The sequence below is a fragment of the Grammomys surdaster genome, unplaced genomic scaffold (assembly GCF_004785775.1).
Source record: "Grammomys surdaster isolate TR1022 unplaced genomic scaffold, NIH_TR_1.0 199, whole genome shotgun sequence".
NCBI lineage: Eukaryota > Metazoa > Chordata > Mammalia > Rodentia > Muridae > Grammomys > Grammomys surdaster.
Genome location: NW_021604644.1, coordinates 3,866,910 through 3,886,610, shown reverse-complemented (window position 1 = coordinate 3,886,610; position 19,701 = coordinate 3,866,910). Strand labels below are relative to the sequence as shown.

The 19,701-nt window shown below is 41.4% G+C and overlaps 1 protein-coding gene across 1 annotated transcript in view; it reads left to right on the top strand.

The window, feature by feature from the left end:
* The first annotated feature begins 6,801 nt into the window (after nt 1-6,801).
* Dcaf10 (DDB1 and CUL4 associated factor 10) overlaps nt 6,802-19,701 on the top strand; it is a 37,660-nt gene continuing 24,760 nt past the window's right edge. Inside the window, exons 1-2 of the mRNA XM_028770291.1 lie at nt 6,802-7,352; nt 14,650-14,763. Coding sequence (XP_028626124.1) covers nt 6,802-7,352; nt 14,650-14,763 — 665 coding nt within the window. The remainder of the gene's footprint in view (nt 7,353-14,649; nt 14,764-19,701) is intronic.

The following is a 19,701-nucleotide window of genomic DNA, read 5'->3' as shown; positions in this document are numbered from 1 at the left end:
CTTTCTTTCTTTCTTTCTTTCTTTCTTTCTTTCTTTCTTTCTTTCTTTCTTTTGAAAACAAACAGGCAAATAAAACCTAAACAAAACAGAATAAACAAACAAGGACAAAAAAATCAGGAGAAACACACATGCAGACATACACACACTCATAAAAACACAAAATTATCAGAAACCATAATATAGAAGCAAAAGACAAGTGAGATTACAAAACAAAACCCAGCACTACCTTATGAGACAAAAAGATCTTAAGTACCGTTGACCTCATTTAGTGCTGGCTATATACTGCTCAGTGTGGGACCTACTCTTAGGTGTGGTTTATATATCCAGTGAAATTCCATTGGATTAAATTAATTTTTCTTTTCCTCTCTCTCTCTCTCTCTCTCTCTCTCTCTCTCTCTCTCTCTCTCTCTCTCTCTCTCTCTCTCTCTCTCTTTTTGGTTTTTGAGACAGGGTTTCTCTGTATAGCCCTGGCTGTCCTGGAACTCACTCTGTAGACCAGGCTGGCCTCGAACTCAGAAATCCACCTGCCTCTGAAACTAATTTTTCCTTTGTGAGTGATTGACAATTGGAAATAGCTTCTGGGTTAGGTATAGGGCTCATGTTTCCTTTCCTCTTCAACACTGGCACCTCATCTGGCTTAGACCTGTGCAGGTCCTGTGCATTTGCCCTGTTCTCTGTGTGTTCATATACGTATCAGTCATGTTGTGTCTAGAAAAGGCAGTTTCCTCTGGGTCTTCTATCCCTGCTTGGTCTTAAAACCTTTCTGCCTCATCTTCCACATAGCTCCCTAAGCCCCAAGGGAAGGGGTTTGGTGAATATGTCCCATTTAGGACTGAGTGTTCCAAAGTTTCTCACTTGGCACATGGTCCAGTTGTGGGTCTCTGTTTTAGTTCTCATCGCCTGCAGAAGGAAGTGTCTGTACTGATGGCTGAATGAGACACTGATTTATGGGTATAGCACAATTCATTTAATTGTTATATTCCTTTGGCAGAACAATAGTATGTGTTTCCCCCCTTGGTTCATGCCCTATCTAGTCTCATGTTCTTGGCTACCTGAGCAGTGCCAGGCATGAGTTCATCTCATGGAGTGGGGCTTAAATCCAATTAGATGGTGGTTGGCTGTTCTCACAACTTTTGTGCCACTGTTGTACCTGCGTATCATGCAAACAGGTCACCACTGTAGACCAAAGAGTTTGTAGTTGGGTTGGTTTTTCCTTTCTCTTTTGGTAGTATGCAAAGTACCTGCTAGTACTGTGAACACTGGTCAGTTGGAGTAAAGGTTTAGCTAGGTACCAGGTCAATGAGAAATGTGGGTGTTGCCTTCAGCAATGGGGACTTATCGACAGTTTCACATGGACTCTTTAGAAGAAAAAGAGACAATAAAAGAACAAATTGACTTTAGAAAGAATCAGATATGAAGACAAGGAACTAGAATGAACATGTGGGTGAGGTTAGGCAAGTAGGTAGATGGATAGATCTATACAGATGGACACACCCTGACTGGATAGGCTCTGTCTAAGCTGCTCTTTGGGGTGACTGGATGGGTCTCCTTTCCTTTGTCTCTCCAGGCCAGCTCAGGAAAACTGACAAGGAACTCATCATCACAGTGACCAGCCTGGGTGGAAGGCACCTACACAGCATGGTTGTCCACAGTGCCTGTACAGATCTACTTGAGGAACCCAGGACTCTCTGGCCAGGTTGGTGCCCACCTCCCCTGTGTCAGTTATAGGGCCTCTCGGTACCTAGGGAAGGCAAAACTTAGGTCATTATATGGCGCAGGGCATACACCTCTATGGTGCAGGGCATACACTTCAAGTTCTTCCTACCATTTGGATTCCCTTCTGGATCCCCTCATTCTTCCTACCCGTTTCTGTAGACATGAGACTTGGAGGTGAGGAGTGACCGAACCTCCCAGCTTTATGCCAGGTGCATGGGTTGGTTGACTTGTTCTCTCTCTCTCTCTCTCTCTCTCTCTCTCTCTCTCTCTCTCTCTCTCTCTCTCTCCAGGGTTTCTTTGTGTAGCCCTGGCTGTCCTGGAACTCACTCTGTGGACCAGGCTGGCCTTGAACTCAGAAATCCACCTGCCTCTGCCTCCCAAGTGCTGAGATTAAAGGCGTGTGCCACCACCCTCTTCTCTCTAAAGTGAGTCTTGCTTTAATCAGTGCAGAGGTACACTTGGCATGGAGTGTCCAACTATAAGACAGCAAGCAAGGTCTTGTCAAAGCTGTCCTTCTCTGGTAGCTCTACTGCTTGCATTTTCTGGTGTGAAGTGATACATCCACTGATTATTCTTATAGAGCCCAAGTCAGATTTCTTAGCTTTTATTTCTTAGTGTTGGCCAGGCTTGGGTCCAATCTGCCTATCTTTCTAGAATGGTCACTGTCCTCTCTTGTCACTAAGATTGGTTGTGAAACTGGTCCCGTTTCCCAGTAAACAACTCACTGTTCCTTGATTCATCTCAGAGGTCATCCTAATTAGTTGCAGAAAATGGGCTGAAGATGAGGATGGCACATGAAGGCTTGCCAGGAAGCTTCCCCAGTTTTGCTTTTTACAACAAAACCCCTTGGTTTTGGAGCTGGGGAGCTGAAAAAACAAACCTCTGAACTTAATCTAAAGTTGAACTTTATCAGACTCTCTACCCCTACAGTCTTCTTTTCTGACCTGACATGAGTGGAGTTGTGTTGCTAGCACGCAGGTAACTTCAAGATCAGCCCCTGTGTCCTGCACAGGGCCCCCTCCAGTCCTTGCTCATCCTGGCTTTTGTCAGGCATGGCCTTCTCATTGCCATTAAGTATGTTGCCATACTTTGTTTGCTAATTGGTCTACTATCTGTAGTTTTTAGTGCTTTTCAGTATTTTACCAGCAGAGAACTAGGTTGCGAAGCTTCACACCTCCTGGATCATGCCTCACACGAACTTGGTGTGCTTGGTGAGGCAACCAGGGCACCAACTGTGTCTCAGTTTGCTGACATTCTTTGTCACTTTGTGGCCCTTGTTGAAGCCCACAGCCATGGGCTTGCCCAGGGCCATGGCTGCTACTCTTGATGGCGGCTGGTACAGGAAGGAAGTTTGTTCTTGACTGTGATATATTCTCTCTCTCTCTCTCTCTCTCTCTCTCTCTCTCTCTCTCTCTCTCTTTCTCTCTCTCTCCCCCCTTACTTATTTGGGTTTTTGAGACAGATTTCTCTGTGTAGCCCTGGCTTCCTTGAACTCATTCTATAGACCAGGCTGGCCCGGAACTCAGAAATCCACCTTCCTCTGCCTCCCAATAGCTGGAATTAAAGGTGTGCACCACCATACCTAGCCCAACTCTGAGATACTTTTAAGTCAGAATTTGTTTTTAAGAGACAGAGTCTTGCTCTTTTGCCCAGACTCTTACTAAACAGAATTAAGTAATCCTCATGTTTCAGCTTTGAGTAGAAGAGATAGCTACTGTGTCCAGGTAGAAAGAAGGAATTGTTTTCTTTTTTAAAAATTATGAGTATGTGTGTGCACCTGCATAAGTATATATGCACCACATGCATGCAGGAGTCCTCACAGGCTAGAAGAGGGAATTGGATCCCCTGGAACTGGGGTTACTGCAGGTGTGGGCCACCATGTGGATGCTGGACACTGAACCCGGGTCCTCTGTAAAGAACAGTAAATGCTCTTAACTATTGGGCTACCATTCCAGCCTGAAAATAAAGAGGATTTTGAAGCTAGAGTAAGCAAGAAGACTTTTAAAAAATTGTGTGTGTGTGTGTGTGTGCGGACACGCACTTTCCCTGCATGCATATGTATCTGTGTGTATAGTTGGTACCCTTGGAGGTTAGAAGAGAATGTCAGACTCCCTGAAATTGGACTTATAGATGGTTGTGAATTGAATCTAGACCCTCTGCAAGAGCAAGTGCTCTTAACCGAGACATCTCTCTAGTCCTTCAAAAAGACTTTTTGGTAAACATGGTTTTGAACTAGATTTCCAAGTTTATATCCCACTAGGCCTGACCAAGCTATTCGTCTTTCTGGCCTGACTTTGCTCCCTTTGTTCTATAATAACCTTAAGGGCCTTTTCCCATTGATTTCATCAGACCTTGGATTTTATTACCTGTGTTGTAATGGACCAAGATAATGATTGTGTGTTTCATTGCAGGTCTGTATCAATTGGAGAAAGTCTGATCTCCCTGCTTGAGAAAAAGCAGTGGTGGAGTTTGCACTTGCTGTTTCCCAAGCTGATGACACAACAGATGATCATTTCAAAAAGCTTGAAATGATGTTTTCAATAGAGAAGATGCATGGGGCATAGCTACCATTACGGTTTTCTATGCTGTGGTCAACCACCTTGTCCATTTTACGGACATCATTCCCAACAGGGGATTCTATTCAATGAGCAGAAACAATGATACTAGACAGATTGAGAATGAACTTATTGCTTCAAAAGTATAAAAGACTGACAGGAGAGGCCAGTATTTATCATTCCAGGTATGTTGCATTAGAAGAAATCAATTGCATAACAATTTAAAAACATGGCCAGGTGGTGGTGGCGGCGGCGCACACCTTTAATCTCAGCACTTAGGAGGCAGAGACAGGTGGATTTCTGAGTTCGAGGCCAGCCTGGTCTACAGAGTGAGTTCCAGGACATCCAGGGCTATACAGAGAAACCGTGTCTCGAAAAACCAAAAAGCAAACAAAAAAAAATTAAAAACACAAAGCATCTAGTTATTGGATAGAGAAAAAAATTGTTCCCCACCTGCTTGATGAAATAGGCCTTGAGTGTATAGGGACATGTGATAATAATTGAGACTAGGGGACACAGTTCAGAAAACCTTTGCGATTCAAAAAGACCACAAGGCAAAAGCATGCCAATGATGCTTTAAATGTGAATAGATATTTAACTGAATTTTGGCTACTAAGGTTGAAAATTCTTAAGCTTTCCAAATGGTATTATTATGTAGAAAATTGTCAATATAGATTGATTTGAAGTTAATTTCTTATTAACATGGTTGTGTTTAAACTCACAAAGGTAGTTTGTCAACAGAAAGAGGCACAGCTGAATTTGAGTTCTATTTTAGTGCCTTCTAAGTTTTTTTTTATAGATGTTATAGAATCATAGTCTTAATGTAATATGTTCTTATTTTAGATTTCAGTGAAAATATTTGGAATGAATGAATATTCACATATTAAATTCAAGCATTTTTAAAACCATGTATTACCAAATGACTTATTCTGCGCTATAACCACTATTGCCTTGAATGTATTTATGTTTTAACTTTTTGAGAGTCGTTATGACATGAACAGAGAACATGTAAACTTATAAACTCTTGTTTGCTCTCATTTTGTTTCCTTAGATTCTCTAAATTATCAGTGACCATAGTTGAGGTTTTTTTTTTTTTTCTATAGTACTAGGGGTTAAAGTCAGAGCTTCACACGTTAGACAAATGTCCCATCCCTGAACCATATCCTCAACCCAGTGAACAGCTACCTCTTCAATGACGTTGGGACCTTGGTATGATTTTTCATGTTGAATGCTCTGCACCGTGAAATATGATTACGTGGAGCCAATACAAACCAAATGACGACTTCTTGATTTTCTGTTTTTGTTTGTTTGTTTGTTTGTTTGTTTTTGGTTTGGTTTGTTTTTTCGAGACAGGGTTTCCCTATATAGCCCTGGCTGTCCTGGAACTCACTCTGTAGACCAGGCTGGCCTCGAACTCTCAAACTCAGAAATCCGCCTGCCTCTGCCTCCCAAGTGCTGCGATTAAAGGCGTGGGCCACGGCCGCCTGGCTTGATTTTCTGTTTAAAGTTCAACCACTAGGTATCTAATTCCCTGTCTGCAGACATCTTCCAGGTCTATCTTCACAGGCTGGGTCATCCTCCAGGTTTATATTCCAGTCACCAAATGTGAACTCCCTACAATGCTACAGACCTAGAGAATTGGCTCTTTTATCTGCCTTTCCTTTTACCTCAAGCTGTCCTTTTCGAGGACTAAACTTCCCTGCCCTGAAAATCCCCATGCCCTGTTAACACTCTCCCTGAAAACAGGTACTCAGCAGCAGGAACACAGAGAAAGGAATATCCTCAGGGACCCAGCCGTGCTTGGCAGATGCATTATGAGTACGACGAACAGTGGGCTCTTGCTTTGTGGATTTGAATTGATTCAGCTCTCCAGCTCCCCTCAATTACTCCTAGGTGCATGCATGTATGTTCTTTTTGCAGGGTAGAGAAGACACTGACCTTGATAAAGATTTACCTTACTGCGCAGCAACCAAGACTTGGGCAGATATTTATAACACTAATCGGTTTCTTTAGTCCTTTAGGCCCTGTACAGTTCAATGCTTTTTAAATTCAACTGTTTTTGAATCTTTAGGCGTCTAGGCTGAGTAGGCAGTGTGCCAAGAGATTTACTGTGTGACCTACATATAATACAGTAATCATCCTCCCCCCCATCCCAACCTCACTAGCCCAATCTCAGTGTAAGGACAACAGCAGGTAATCCGACCCAGTCCTGGACTGGTCCTGCACTCAGCCAGCCAGTGCTCACTGACAGCTGAGGGTCGACTCTCCGCTGCTTGTAGTCAGGACCTGTGCGTCCTACATTGCACACAGAGGGCTAGCGACTCCTGACTTCACAGTCCTCTGAGGTTGTGGCGCACACGGCGGTGGTGTCCTTGCTTTTACGTCCCCGACGGAGGGCAGCCTAGAAGCGGCGCGGGTTTCCCAGCCGGCGGGTTTAGGGCGCGACACCCGGAAGTGGCGGCTGGAGCGGGAGCGCTGAGTTGTCGGGCGGCGGGACAGTGGCCCGGAATAGGGGGCGGGGGCGTTGGTCATGTTTCCCTTCGGGCCCCACAGCCCGGGCGGGGACGGGGCGGCTGGAGCTGGGGAGCCGCCGCCTCTCGGAGGGCCGGCGGCAGCTTCCAGACCGCCCTCTCCAACTCCACGGCCGGCGTCTCCACATCGAGGAGCTAACGAGGCCTCTTCCCCGCCGGCCGCCGGGAGCCCTCGCCTCCCGGGCGGCCCCGCAGTGTCCCCGGCCGAGCGCGCCGGAGAGCTCGCGGCCCCCGGAGCTCTGGAGTTGTCCGCTGTCGCGTCGCAGGCAGAGCTGTCACCCTCCTCTTCGCCGCGCAGACGCTCGAGGCCAGACTGTAGGGCGGGCAGTCGGAGTCGGCAGGGCCTCAGCGCCGGCCTGGGTGGCCCTGGTGCCAGACTGTTCGGGTGGCTGAGAGAGCGAAGCCTCGGTCGCGGGCTGTTCGTGGACCCGGCTCGGGACAATTTCCGCACGATGACTAACCTGTATGGTTCCATCCATCCCGCAGACTCAGTGTACCTCAGCACCCGCACCCACGGTGCTGTCTTCAACCTCGAGTACTCACCGGACGGGTAAGCTCCTACACCCCAGCTGACTCCCTCCGGTCAGGTTGGCTGCAGCTGCTGGCCTTCGTGTCCCTGGTACTTTCAGAAGCACCTTGTCTCGCCTATGAGCCCTGTCCAGGACTTTTGAGGTAGGCAGGCCCCCTTCGGGGTCCTGGAGGCTCGGTGAAAGAGAAATTCTTTAAGTCGTCGCTGCAGGTCTGTCAGAGCCAGTACACAACTAGGGCGTTCTGGTACACCGTAGGTGCTCAGCAGATATGCTTTAATCAAATGCCCGTCGTTTTACTGTTATCCTCAGTTGGCTTTGTTCTGATCTGAGTTTATGTTAAAGGTAGAAAGCTTGCAGAATCTTTGGACCTTGTGCCAGATCCTGCCATGAGGAGACAAATGAAAGCTTTAGAAAGATACTAAGACTGCAGAAATACGTTTCTCAGTGTTTGGGCCATTTGTGGGATAGACTGCATGCTTAGACTGATAAGATGTTTGCTCTTGGTTTACTTCAAGCTATAGAGAATTTTCAAACTATCCCAGGTCTATTTAGTACTCTTATCCTGTGAGTGCACAAGTTTAACAGCAATCAGAGGAAAATACTGCTTGTGGCTCCACCATAAGATGACATAATTAATAGCATTCTTATCACATCTGGCCTCTGGTTACTAGTTTTGCTTAGTTAATGCATCCATTCATTCAATTCCTCATTTACCAGGTGCTCTTGGAACTCTTGTTAGGTTGCAAATGTATGGCTAACCGTGGTAAAACTAGCTAATGCCACACTCCTTTTACTGAGCCTGCTCTCTGCTAGTTCAACTGGATATGAAATTCTAAGTAATGCACAGTGTACAGCAACAAATTGAGATAAAGGCTTGAAGCCTGTTGATCTAGGGTATTTAAGGTTACCTTGAGAAAGTGACACTTGAATCAAGATCAGAAAAAAAATTGCAAGAGATAAAGCTATCAGGATTTCTGGGTAAAGAATAGAAGTATTTCATATGACTATACGCTTATGCTGAAGGGTCATATTAGCATATCATGTTAGAGGAAATGGAAATGATGAAATGAAACATCTCAAAGAAGAAAGACCTAAAATATGCTGAGAAAGAAGCAAGAGAACTGTTGCTGAGCAAATAGGACCTGTTCGGAATTATTGACAAAATGCCTCTTTCTAATTATACCTGGTTCGAGGCTCTCTGGGGCTTCTCTTCACAGCAGTCAGCTGGAGTTTTAGCGATGGTTACAGACTTGACTTTCTGAGAAAACTGATGAGCAGAGAAACTTGAGTGAGCTGAAGCTTATTCACAGAACCTTTCTTCTTTATGCTTTATTCTTAAAGCTTTCTCCTCTCCCCCACATTCTGTCTGTGCCTCTCCTCTGTAGTTCAAACTCACTTTTATCAGACTCCTAATTTGTACTTTCAGAGCTGAAGAAGTAGTTGTGTGCATTCTCTAGGAGTACATTTCTTAAATAGAAATCCATGATTCTAGAATTATGAAAAATTTAATTCAGACTGCCCAGAGCTATTAGAAATGAGGGATACATTGCACATAGTTTTTATTTGAATACAACTGCATTCTCCCAGAGAAATTTATTTATTCATTGTTTTGTTTTGTCTCTCATGGTAGCCCTGGTTGCCCTGATACTTAATATGTAGACCAAGCTGGCCTCAAAGTCTCAGAGATCCACCTTCCTCTGCCTTCCAAGTGCTAGCATTTCAGGTATCACACATTCATCCAGGCTCATGTCATACCATGGCTTACATGTGGAGACACATGTGTGGAGATAAGATAGCCTGCAGGAGTCATTCTTTCCCTCCATCATGTAGGTCCCAGGGATGGAACTCAGGTAGTCAGCCTTGGTGACTTGCCTCTACCCACTAAGCCACTCTGCCAGGCCCCAGAAGCATTTTTTTTTAAAAAGTAATTATTTTGGTATTCGGCCAGTGAAATGGCTCACCAAGTCAAGGTACTTGCTGTACAAGCCTGGTGATCTGAGTTCTGACCCCTGGAACCCATGTAAAGGTAAAGGAAAGAACTAACTTAGTACTAAGTTGTCTTCTGGCCTGCATGTGTACCCATACATATCACACACACACACACACACACACACACGCCAATAATAATTTAAGGGACTTTAATAAGTATATGTATTAAATTTTCAAGAAAGCAAAAGAGAAAGAATAGATAATTTCCTTCTAAACTAGTAGAGAAAAAGTATGAAATACAGAGAAATATTACAAAAAGAAGAATGTGACTCTCAGTGGGTAAAGGACTTGCTGTGCATCGAGGACTTGATTCTTAACACCCACGGAAAGCCTGGGTGTGGTGTCTCATATCCCTACCCCAGCACCTAGTGAAAAGAGAGAGTCTGATCCCTGGGGCTCACTGAGTAGATATTCCAGCCCAAACAGTGAATTCCGTGTTCATTTAGAGACCCTATTTCAAAAAAGTAAAGTAGAAAGGGTGGAGAGATGGACGGCTCAGTGGTTAAGTGCACTTGCTGTTCTTGCAGGGACCTGGGCGGCAGTACCTACAAGGCAGCTCACACGAGATCCATCATGTACATATGTGGTACATATACATACAGGCAAAACACACACACTGAATAAGTAAATCTTAAAAAAATAAGGTAGAGAGCAATAGAGGAAGACACTTGATGAAAGCCTCCAGTCTGTACAATACACACACACACAAACAAACACACAAAGAGGTTTATCCACATATGCACAGACATGCAAAAGTAAGAAAGGGACAGAAGAAAAACTGTTGATGCTAGTTGATATTGTTCAGTGGTAAAGCATTTGCCTAACATGTGGGTTTAATCTCATTACCCCCACACACAAAGAAAGAAAAAACATAGTTAAGCTGCCAAGAGTCTGAGGGTAGGAGCAACACTTGAGTCCATTAACTTGAAACAGGCTTCGACAATATATCAGGACATATATATATATATATATATATATATATATATATATATATATAAAAAATATTATAAAGCAACTGGTAAACTATATTAAAAGGAGAATAAAGTAGGCTTGAAGCAGGGGAAAGCGGCTAAGTTACATCATAATGATGAGAACTCACCTCTACCTGGAAACTTGAATGAGTATTTACATAAAGAGTAAACAAGTATTAGATTTAAAATATAACAATGTTTGACACTTCTGGGAGAAAACAGCAAATTTATCACCATAAGGGAAAATTTAATATACATAGTATACCTCTGTTAATTAGATAGACCTAAACAGAAGAATACATAAGGTAAGACCAAAATCACCATTTTTTTTTCCAATATCACTTAAGATCTTTAAAGGCAAGTACATGGCAAGCACTCTGTCCTGCCATGACATTCATGACATTCATGACATTCATTTAGCTATATGAGAGGTTAGAAGATTGGTTCATTCCTAGTGATTGAAGTTCCCCAGATCTGTTAGCATTGCAATGTTTCAACACATTCCTTGACAGTCCTAGAGTTACCCATTATATTAGCAATTATAGAATTAAGAACTAGCATAGTGAGAGGCTGTTAACAAAAATCTATTTGGAGAATTATAACCCTGTATCTATTCTAATTGACTCCCCCCCATATATAGTGTCCTCATATGTGCCCCCTATACACCTGAGGGTAGAGCTTGTCTTAGGGTTTCTATACCAACACCGCCACCAAAAAGCAAGTTTGGGAGGAAAAGCTTTATTTGGCTTGCACTTCTGATCATAGTCCATCTTTGGAGGAAGTCAGGACAGGAACCCAAGCAGGGGAAGAACCTGGAGGGAGGAGCTGGTGAAGAGGCCATGGAGGGTACTGTTTTTTTTTTTTAAGATTTATTTATTTTATTTATGAGTACACTGTCGCTGTCTTCAGACACACCAGAAGAGGGCATCAAATCTCATTACAGATGATTGTGAGCCACCATGTGGTTGCTGGGATTTGAACTCAGGACCTCTGGAAGAGCAGTCAGTGCTCTTAACCACTGAGCCATCTCTCCAGCCCCCGGAGGGTACTGTTTATGGCTTGCTTCCCTTTCCTTGCTCAGCCTGCTTTCCTATAGAACCCAGGACTATCAGCCCAGGGATGGCACCACCCACAGTGGGCTGGGCCCTCGCTCATTGATCAGTAATTGAGAAAATGCCTTACAGCTGGATCTCATGGAGGCACTTCCTTAACTGAGGCGTCTTTCTCTCTGATAACTCTAGCTTTTTACATGGATGGTGGGCATTCAAGCTCAGGCACTCATACTTGGACAGCCGAGCCATCTTCCCAGTACCTATTTTGTTTTTAAAGCTAGCATCTCACTCTGAATTTTTAAATTAGTAAAACAGAGTCAGTAAGATAGTTCAGTGGGTTAGTTGTCATTAAGCCTCACAATCTGAGATTGATCTCCAGAGTCCACATGCTGGGAAATGAGAACTGACTCCTTCTAATGGCTCTCTGACCTCTACATGTGCACTGTGGTACACATGTGCCACAAACATGATTGCATGCATAAGTAGATAAAATACATGTAAAATTATGGAGTGAAAAATTAATGAGCAAACTAACACAAGGAATAAGAGATAACATTATTTACAAATAATATAGAAATAAATCTGGAAGAAGTAAAATGGTAGGAAATATAGCTAAAGGATTTGGTTTGGTTACATTTATTATTTGTGTGGGGGGGGGGTTCAGGGAGCAATTTGCAGAAGTTAGTTCTCTCTCTCTCTCCTTACACCAGGTATCGAACTCAGGTCTCTAGGCTCAGCCCCAAGCATTGTTGTCTGCTGAGCTATCTTACTGACCTGAAAATAAAGACTTTTTAACTTTATTTTATTTTGATTTTTTTTTCTAGACAGAGTTTCTCTGTGTAGTCCTGGCTGTCCTGGAACTCACTGAAGACCAGGCTGGCCTTCAACTCAAATCCACATGCCTCTGCCTCCTAAATGCTGGGATTAAAGGTGTACTCTACTATCAGCTGATTTTGGAAATAAAGTTTTTAAAATGTAGAAATTAATAAAATTTGAAAATAGAAATACTCGGGCCGGACGGTGGTGACACACGCCTTTAATCCCAGCACTTGGGAGGCAGAGGCAGGTGGATTTCTGAGTTCGAGGCCAGCCTGGTCTACAGAGTGAGTTCCAGGACAGCCAGGGCTACACAGAGAAACCCTGTCTCGAAAAAACAAAACAAAACAAAACAAAACAAAAAACCTCAACGTGGAGAAAAGTATGTCTTTGAAATAATTTATAATAATGAAAACATATGGCATTGATCAAGAGGCTACACAAACATCATTCCGGATGAAAAGGGGAACATTTATCAATAATCCTTAACCAGATAATGGTAGATACAAGAGGTAATAGTTTAACTTCCCAGAAATAGAAGATGAAGTGCATTGACAACCTTCCAATAGAAAATAATCAGAAAATTTATAGACAATATGTAATAGTTAATGTGAAGTATAAAAAGCTTACTTTTGAAGGGATTGTAAAATTACCAGAATAATGAAGAAATTACAGGCCAAAAATCTCGAGGGGTGGGCTCTGCATTTGAAGTTACCTTCCTCTGAGATGCACCTGTAAATGCATCTGTAAATTCTAAGAGCAGGAGCAGAGAGACTAAGAGGGTTTATAGTGGACCCACGGCTTAGAGTGAATGGAATGAAATATATTACAGTTGAAAATCTGACAAGGAGATGGGCTTGGGTGAAACTGTATAAGAATATACCCTAGGACTAAGGCTTGATCAGAGGTAGTTTCCATAGCAGTACGGCCGGCCAATGTCAAATCATCTCATTCCCTAGTAGATTAAGAAGTTCACAGCCAGGTATTGGCTTGCTCCTATAATCCCAGCATTTGGGAAACTGAGACAGGAGGATCACTGAGACTTCAAGACCAGCCTTGCCTAGTAAATTCTAGACCAACAGAGGCTACAGAATGAAACTTTTGTCTCAAAAATTAAAAAAAAAAAAAAAAAGGTGTGTTGGGGATGGGGGATGTCCAGGGCTGTAAGTTAGAAAGTGAGTTACAAAAACCCAACTCAGAATTTTTTCATTAAATTCTCTTGCTATAATCCAGTGGTTTAAATTATCTTTGGGGTGTGTGTGTGTTTTCATGTTGGGGGAACTGTGCATGTATGTAGGGGGTCAGAGGTCATTGAGTGTCTCTTTTCAATTTCTTGAACCCTATTTTTCTCTTAATTTGGAACTCACAATTTCAGCTAGATTAGCTGGTGAGAAAGCCCCTGAGATATCCCTGTCTGACGGAGCTCAGACCCTCATGCTTACATGCATTAACAGAACTGGCTACCCAGCCCCAAATTAGATATATAATTGCTAAGTGATGTAGGAGGATCCTGCCTCCTTTGTGGTCCCTGTGTGCCTGTATGAATTGATGTGCACCACATGGATTCAGCTGCCTGACGAAGGCCAGATGAAAGCTATGGAATTCCCTGGAACTACCATGTTGGTACTGGGAACTGAACTTGGATCCTCTTCGAGAGCAGTAAACTGCTAAGACCTGCAGCAGGGTAATATGTTTTTGGTTTTGGTTTTTTTTTTTTTTTTGGTTTTTCGAGACAGGGTTTCTCTTATAGCCTGGGCTGTCCTGGAACTCACTCTGTAGACCAGTCTGGCCTCGAACTCAGAAATCCTCCTGCCTCTGCCTCCCAAGCGCTGGGATTAAAGGCGTGCGCCACCACCACCCGGCTGGGGTAGTATGTTTTTAGAGCAAGCACACTAGTGTAAGTTGAACCACAATGTAACTGTTGTAACTCTTATGTTTGATTATATTTGTTAATCTTTACTGAGTCTAATTTGTAGGTAAACTTTATTGTAAGTATTTTTAGGAGGGAGACAGTATGTATAGGATTCCTTACCATTTGGAGTTTGAGACATCCACTTGGGGTTTGAGATATTTCCCTCATGAATAGGAGGACAATTATGATGTTCCATGGTTTATACATTCCTCATTCTCTCGTGTATATTCTCTCCTTTTTACAGTGAAGCATATCTTTATATGTTTCTCAGTATTCATTAATAATTATTTTATTCTACTAAATCCCAGAAAATATTGCTGAGTCAAACAGTTAACATGTTTACAATTCTGGTAGACACTAGAGGTGCTGCTTGAACATGAACGGCATCAGCTCAAACACTTGTGTATGTGGTGAGAACTGCACTGTCCAGGACTGCCAACATGCAGAGTGCCAACCTTCTGATATCTGCTACTGACATAAAAACCTGGGTAAAAAAGTTTATAGTATGTATAATTATGAATAAATGAACCAGAGAGCGTTGGAAAAGTAACCAGAGAAATGTGTTCTTTCCTTTCAGGTCAGTGCTGACAGTTGCTTGTGAACAGACTGAAGTTCTGCTTTTTGACCCTATATCTTCAAAGCACATAAAAACCCTTTCTGAAGCACATGAAGATTGTGTGAATAATATCAGGTGAGTGTGTTGGTGAATTATTGAGCCTTTAGTGTGACTCAGAATCTGGTTCTCCAGTTAGTGAAAATATGTCATGCATTCTCCAGTTGTAAAACTTACCATATAATTATAAATTTTCCTGTTAATGATTTTTGGATTGAAATCTTTCTGCGATATGTTGTTCACTTCCATGTGATTTTTTTTCTTTCCTGTATGTGTCAAGGTCATCATTATGAACCTTAGCCGTGTTCTGTACATACATTGGCTTCACATTTCTCACACCGTACCTCACCCACAGCCACATTGTTGATGCACACAGAACATTCTTGTACATCCTTGGATACTTGCTCCTTCCTATTGAATGATTTGGTGGATTAATATGCAGGCATTAAAATGATGACTGAAGAGACTATATAAAACAAGTGTTTAGGATTATGTAAGTTAAAGTCATACAAATTATACAAGTTGAAATGATTAAGAAGAACTCTTTATCTTGTTTTTAACTCTTAGCAACAATTTAGAGTGGATAATTTACCATTTTCTGTTTTATAATATATGAAATTATGAATACGAAAATATGAAGTTGTGTTAGTTTTATAGTTATTACTTTCAGTGTTACCTAAAAAAAGAAATGTGAAAATTACTTGTATTTTAGGTAGTATGCTGCACCTCTACTGACCCACACACACGTAGAAACTGAGAATTAATAGTACAAAGTTGCAGACAGGTTCCAAAGTAAGAATCCAGAGAGGGCAGACTGAGATCTGGATAGGGCCAGAACCATGGGGTCCTGGTCTTTCACTCTAGTACTGATACCTGGTAGTTATGGTCCTATTAGTTAAAAAGATCAGAGCACCAAGAATTTTGTGTAAAGAAAGAGCCCAAATCACAGAAAGCCAGTGCTTTAGTTGAAATGTCTGTCTCATTTTTGAAAGGCTAAAAAAAGAAAAGGTTGTTTGCTCCCTGGGCTGTAGGTTTTAGCTAATTAAGACATAGCTTCATGGGCTGGAGATATGGCTCAGAGGTTAAGAGCACTGGCTGCTCTTTCAGAGGTCCTGAGTTGAGTTCCCAGCAGCCACATGGTGGCTCACAACCATCTATAATGGGATCTGATGCCCTCTTCTGGTGTGTCTGAGACAGCTACAGTGTGCTCATATGCATAAAATCAATCAATCAATCAATAAATCTTTATAAGACACAGCATCATGACAGGAATTGAGTGAAGACACTTGTGTGTAGATGTGTATATGTGTCATTTCCAACATTATCATGAAACTGGAGCCCTGAAATATCATTATAAACCCCAGTAATAGACTAGGGGCTCAGATGACCAAGTAGAGGCAATTTAAAAAACTCTTAAATAGGAAGAGAAAAAAGTTTACTTCTCCCACTCAAGCCTATCACCAACATTTCAACATTCATGAAGACATCTAATATTAATATAACAAATTCAAATCACCAGAACAGGGATTTCTCTGGATGAAATTAACTTTATGGAGTAAGTAGTCCAACAAAGACTTTATTTTTAAAAATAAATTATTTATTTTTTTTTTGACTAGGTAATACATGCACGTGGTACAAAATTCAAAGGTACAAAAGGGTAAACAGTGAAAAGTAAGTCTATTTCCACCTCTGTCGCCTAGCCACCCAGTTTCTCTCCCCAGAGGCAACCACTATTATTAATTTGGTATCTTTTTTGAGATAGTTTATGCATGTACAAGCATATAAATACACACATACACACACATGCCCCACATATACTTTTATATAAATGGTAGCATTCTACACATACTATTATATGCCTGGCCTTTTTAACTGAGCATATTCAGAGATCATTTCATATTAGTATCCATGGGATGATCTCACTCTTTTTAATGGCTGCATAGTATTCCATTGATTGGGAGAAACTTTAAAACATTTTTAGGATGCTTAAAGAGGTAAAGAATGCTCCCTTAAAAAGAACAAAGAATATAAATTAAAAGAGGTGAAAAAACAGATTTATATAGTAAAGAGCTAACTTGAACATATGGAAATTTAAAATGTTGCTATATAAAATGTATTTTAAAGGGAGTAGTTAGGGCTTACTTAGCATGTGCAAGTCCCTGGGTTGGATCCTACAACATTTCTAGGGAAGACAAAAAGAGGCTGACACTTAAAAGGGTATAGTTCCAATTTGTGGATGTAGCTTAACTGGGAGAATTTTTGCTTAGCATACATGAAGCCCTGTATTTAATGGTACCCAGAATTGGATGTGCCAACTCAGGCCTGTAATCTGAGCACTTGGCGGGGAAACAGGAAGACTGGGAGGAATTCAAGATTATCTTTAGCTATATGCTGAGTTGAAGGTCAGCCTGGGCTACATGAAACCCTGTCTTAAAAACAAAAAAAATTAATAGTAGTAGTGGTAATAGTAGTAATAATAATAATAATTTTAAAAAATAGGCAAAAAGATTAAATTTAATTGATCAGATGAACTTTACTTTTTTAACACTAATTAGTGAAATGGAAGTTGGAAAATATTATCAAAATATACACCCATTATATACAAAAAGGATTAAAAAATATGAGTATATAGGTAAAATATAGGATTAACTAAAATATATAAAGAATTGCAAAATTCTGGACATTGTGGTGTACACCTATAGCCAAGCACTTAGGGAACTGGAAGATCCGGCGCACGCCTTTAATCCCAGCACTTGGGAGGCAGAGGCAGGCGGATTTCTGAGTTTGAGGCCAGCCTGGTCTACGGAGTGAGTTCCAGAACAGCCAGGGGTATACAGAGAAACTCTGTCTCAAAAAAACAAAAACAAACAAACAAACAAACAAAAAAAAACCCCAGCCTATCCCTCAAGTAGAATGTTATTCAAAAATTAATTAGTTAGTTGTAAATGATAAGTTGCAGAGATTTCTGGGAAATTAACCTGATTAATTGTTCATGCTATCTAGTAATGAGGGAGAGCTACTTATATTCAGAGTATGAAACAGGTTCAAGGTGGATCTATATCTGGACAGGTTGTGATAAAACTGGAGATTAAAATCTTAAGTGGGGGCTGTAGAGATGGCTGAGTGTTTAAGAGCACTCGCCGCTCTTTCAGAAGGCATGGGTTCAATTCCCAGCACCAACAAGGGGGTTCAACCCTGTAACTCTACTTTAGTGGATCCTACACCTTCTTCTGACCTCTGGGCACCAGACACATGTGGTGCACAGACATACATACAGGCAAACTACCCAAACACATACAATTTAAAAATATTAAAAGTGTTAGAAAGCTAGTAATGTTAGAGGCCAGTTCCATGTAGAGGTATGTAAAGAATACTGGCAGAGGGCTTCTTCTCAGTTAATATGAGAAGAGAATGGAGTCTGTTGGTAAGGCCAGGCCATGTGCCTCATTGCGTCAGGTAAATATAATCCAGACTGAAGAATTTTAATTAGGTAAAATGTTCACTGTAATTGTTAATAGTGCAGAAAATGTAATTCTGAGAATTTTTCTTTAGTTTTGCATCTGATACATTTAAAACAAACTAAACTGAAAGCATTCAGCTAAGTACAGTGATGTGTGCCTATAGACAGTGTAATAAGGGCCACATCATGTTTAGAAAGTAGAAATATTAAGCAATTTCAGACATTTTTTTAGATTGATATATAGTTAAATGTAAGCATGTTTTTAAAAATTTACAGGAATTTATGTATAGTCTTGTACATATAGTTCATAGCTTTCAGATCACTAGAAAGGAAGGACATGTGGCCAGTTCAGTATTAAGTAGGAAAACTTAAATTGTTTTTGTTGTTGTTAATGTTGTTGTATTTTAATTTAAAGCAAAAGAAGGGTAAGAAATAGAAGTCCCAAATAAAGATTGTTCACAGAAAACATACATATATTGATATTAATTAAAAGACATTCTGGAGCTGAGCATGGAGATGCCTTTAATCCAACCACATGGGAGGTAGAGGCAGGAGGATCTCAGAGTTCCAGGACAGCCTGACTACACAGTGAGACTCTTTCTCAAAACCACAAAACAACAACTAAAAAGACAATCTGCAATTTGAATGAGAAAAGGAATTATGACTTATATTTGTGTGTGTGTGTGTATATATATATATATATATAAAACAGTGGCATCACAAGAAAATAAATGAGAAAGCTAAGATTATTACCAGTTTTAGACAGAAAAAAGAGCAAAGGCATGAAGGGTAAAACGCAATAGTATTTGTCATAAAAGGAAAACTCAAGATAAAACTCAAGATCATCAACTTTGTATGTACCTTAAACCTAGCCCTGACATCACAAAAGCAAAAGCAAAGGGCCAAGTCCACAGCGACGATGGCGTTTGATGTACAGAACTCATCAGTGTGAGCCAAGCTGCTGAAGAGTTAGGACTGCACAGTTCAAACGTCCCAGGTAACATTACTCAAACAGGTGCTGAACAAGGTAGTTACATACCTGTCTGGACATTTTAATACAGGGCTTAATGAACAGGAAAGAAAGGAACTTAGGGCTGCAAAGGAAGTAGAAGCAGGAACAATGAGGTAACAGGTTTCACCTTTTACCATATAAGATCTGTTGGTGACCCTAGTGACCCTGAGCTTTTGTTTTGATAGAAATGAGTACAGGGGACAGGAGACCTGATTCTAAAGTCTATTCCATATAAAGGTTCTTTTAGAAGATTTTGAAATCTGAAACCCAAAAGGTCTCACTTTCACCATAAAGGTGACCTAGAAATAAACTACTCTAAATCTAAACAACCATCCAAGAAAGGGTTACCCACAAACCAACCAGTCCCCATACATGCTACCGCAGACCAACACCTCCAGCCAACAACTGTAAGTTAAATCCAGATTGAAAGGACTTTGCAAATTAACTATAAGACAAAAACTTGTAAGTCAGCTAGGTGTGGTGGCACATAGCTTTTAATCTCAGCACTCCAGAGGCAGAGTTGGTCAAATCTCTGCATTGGAAG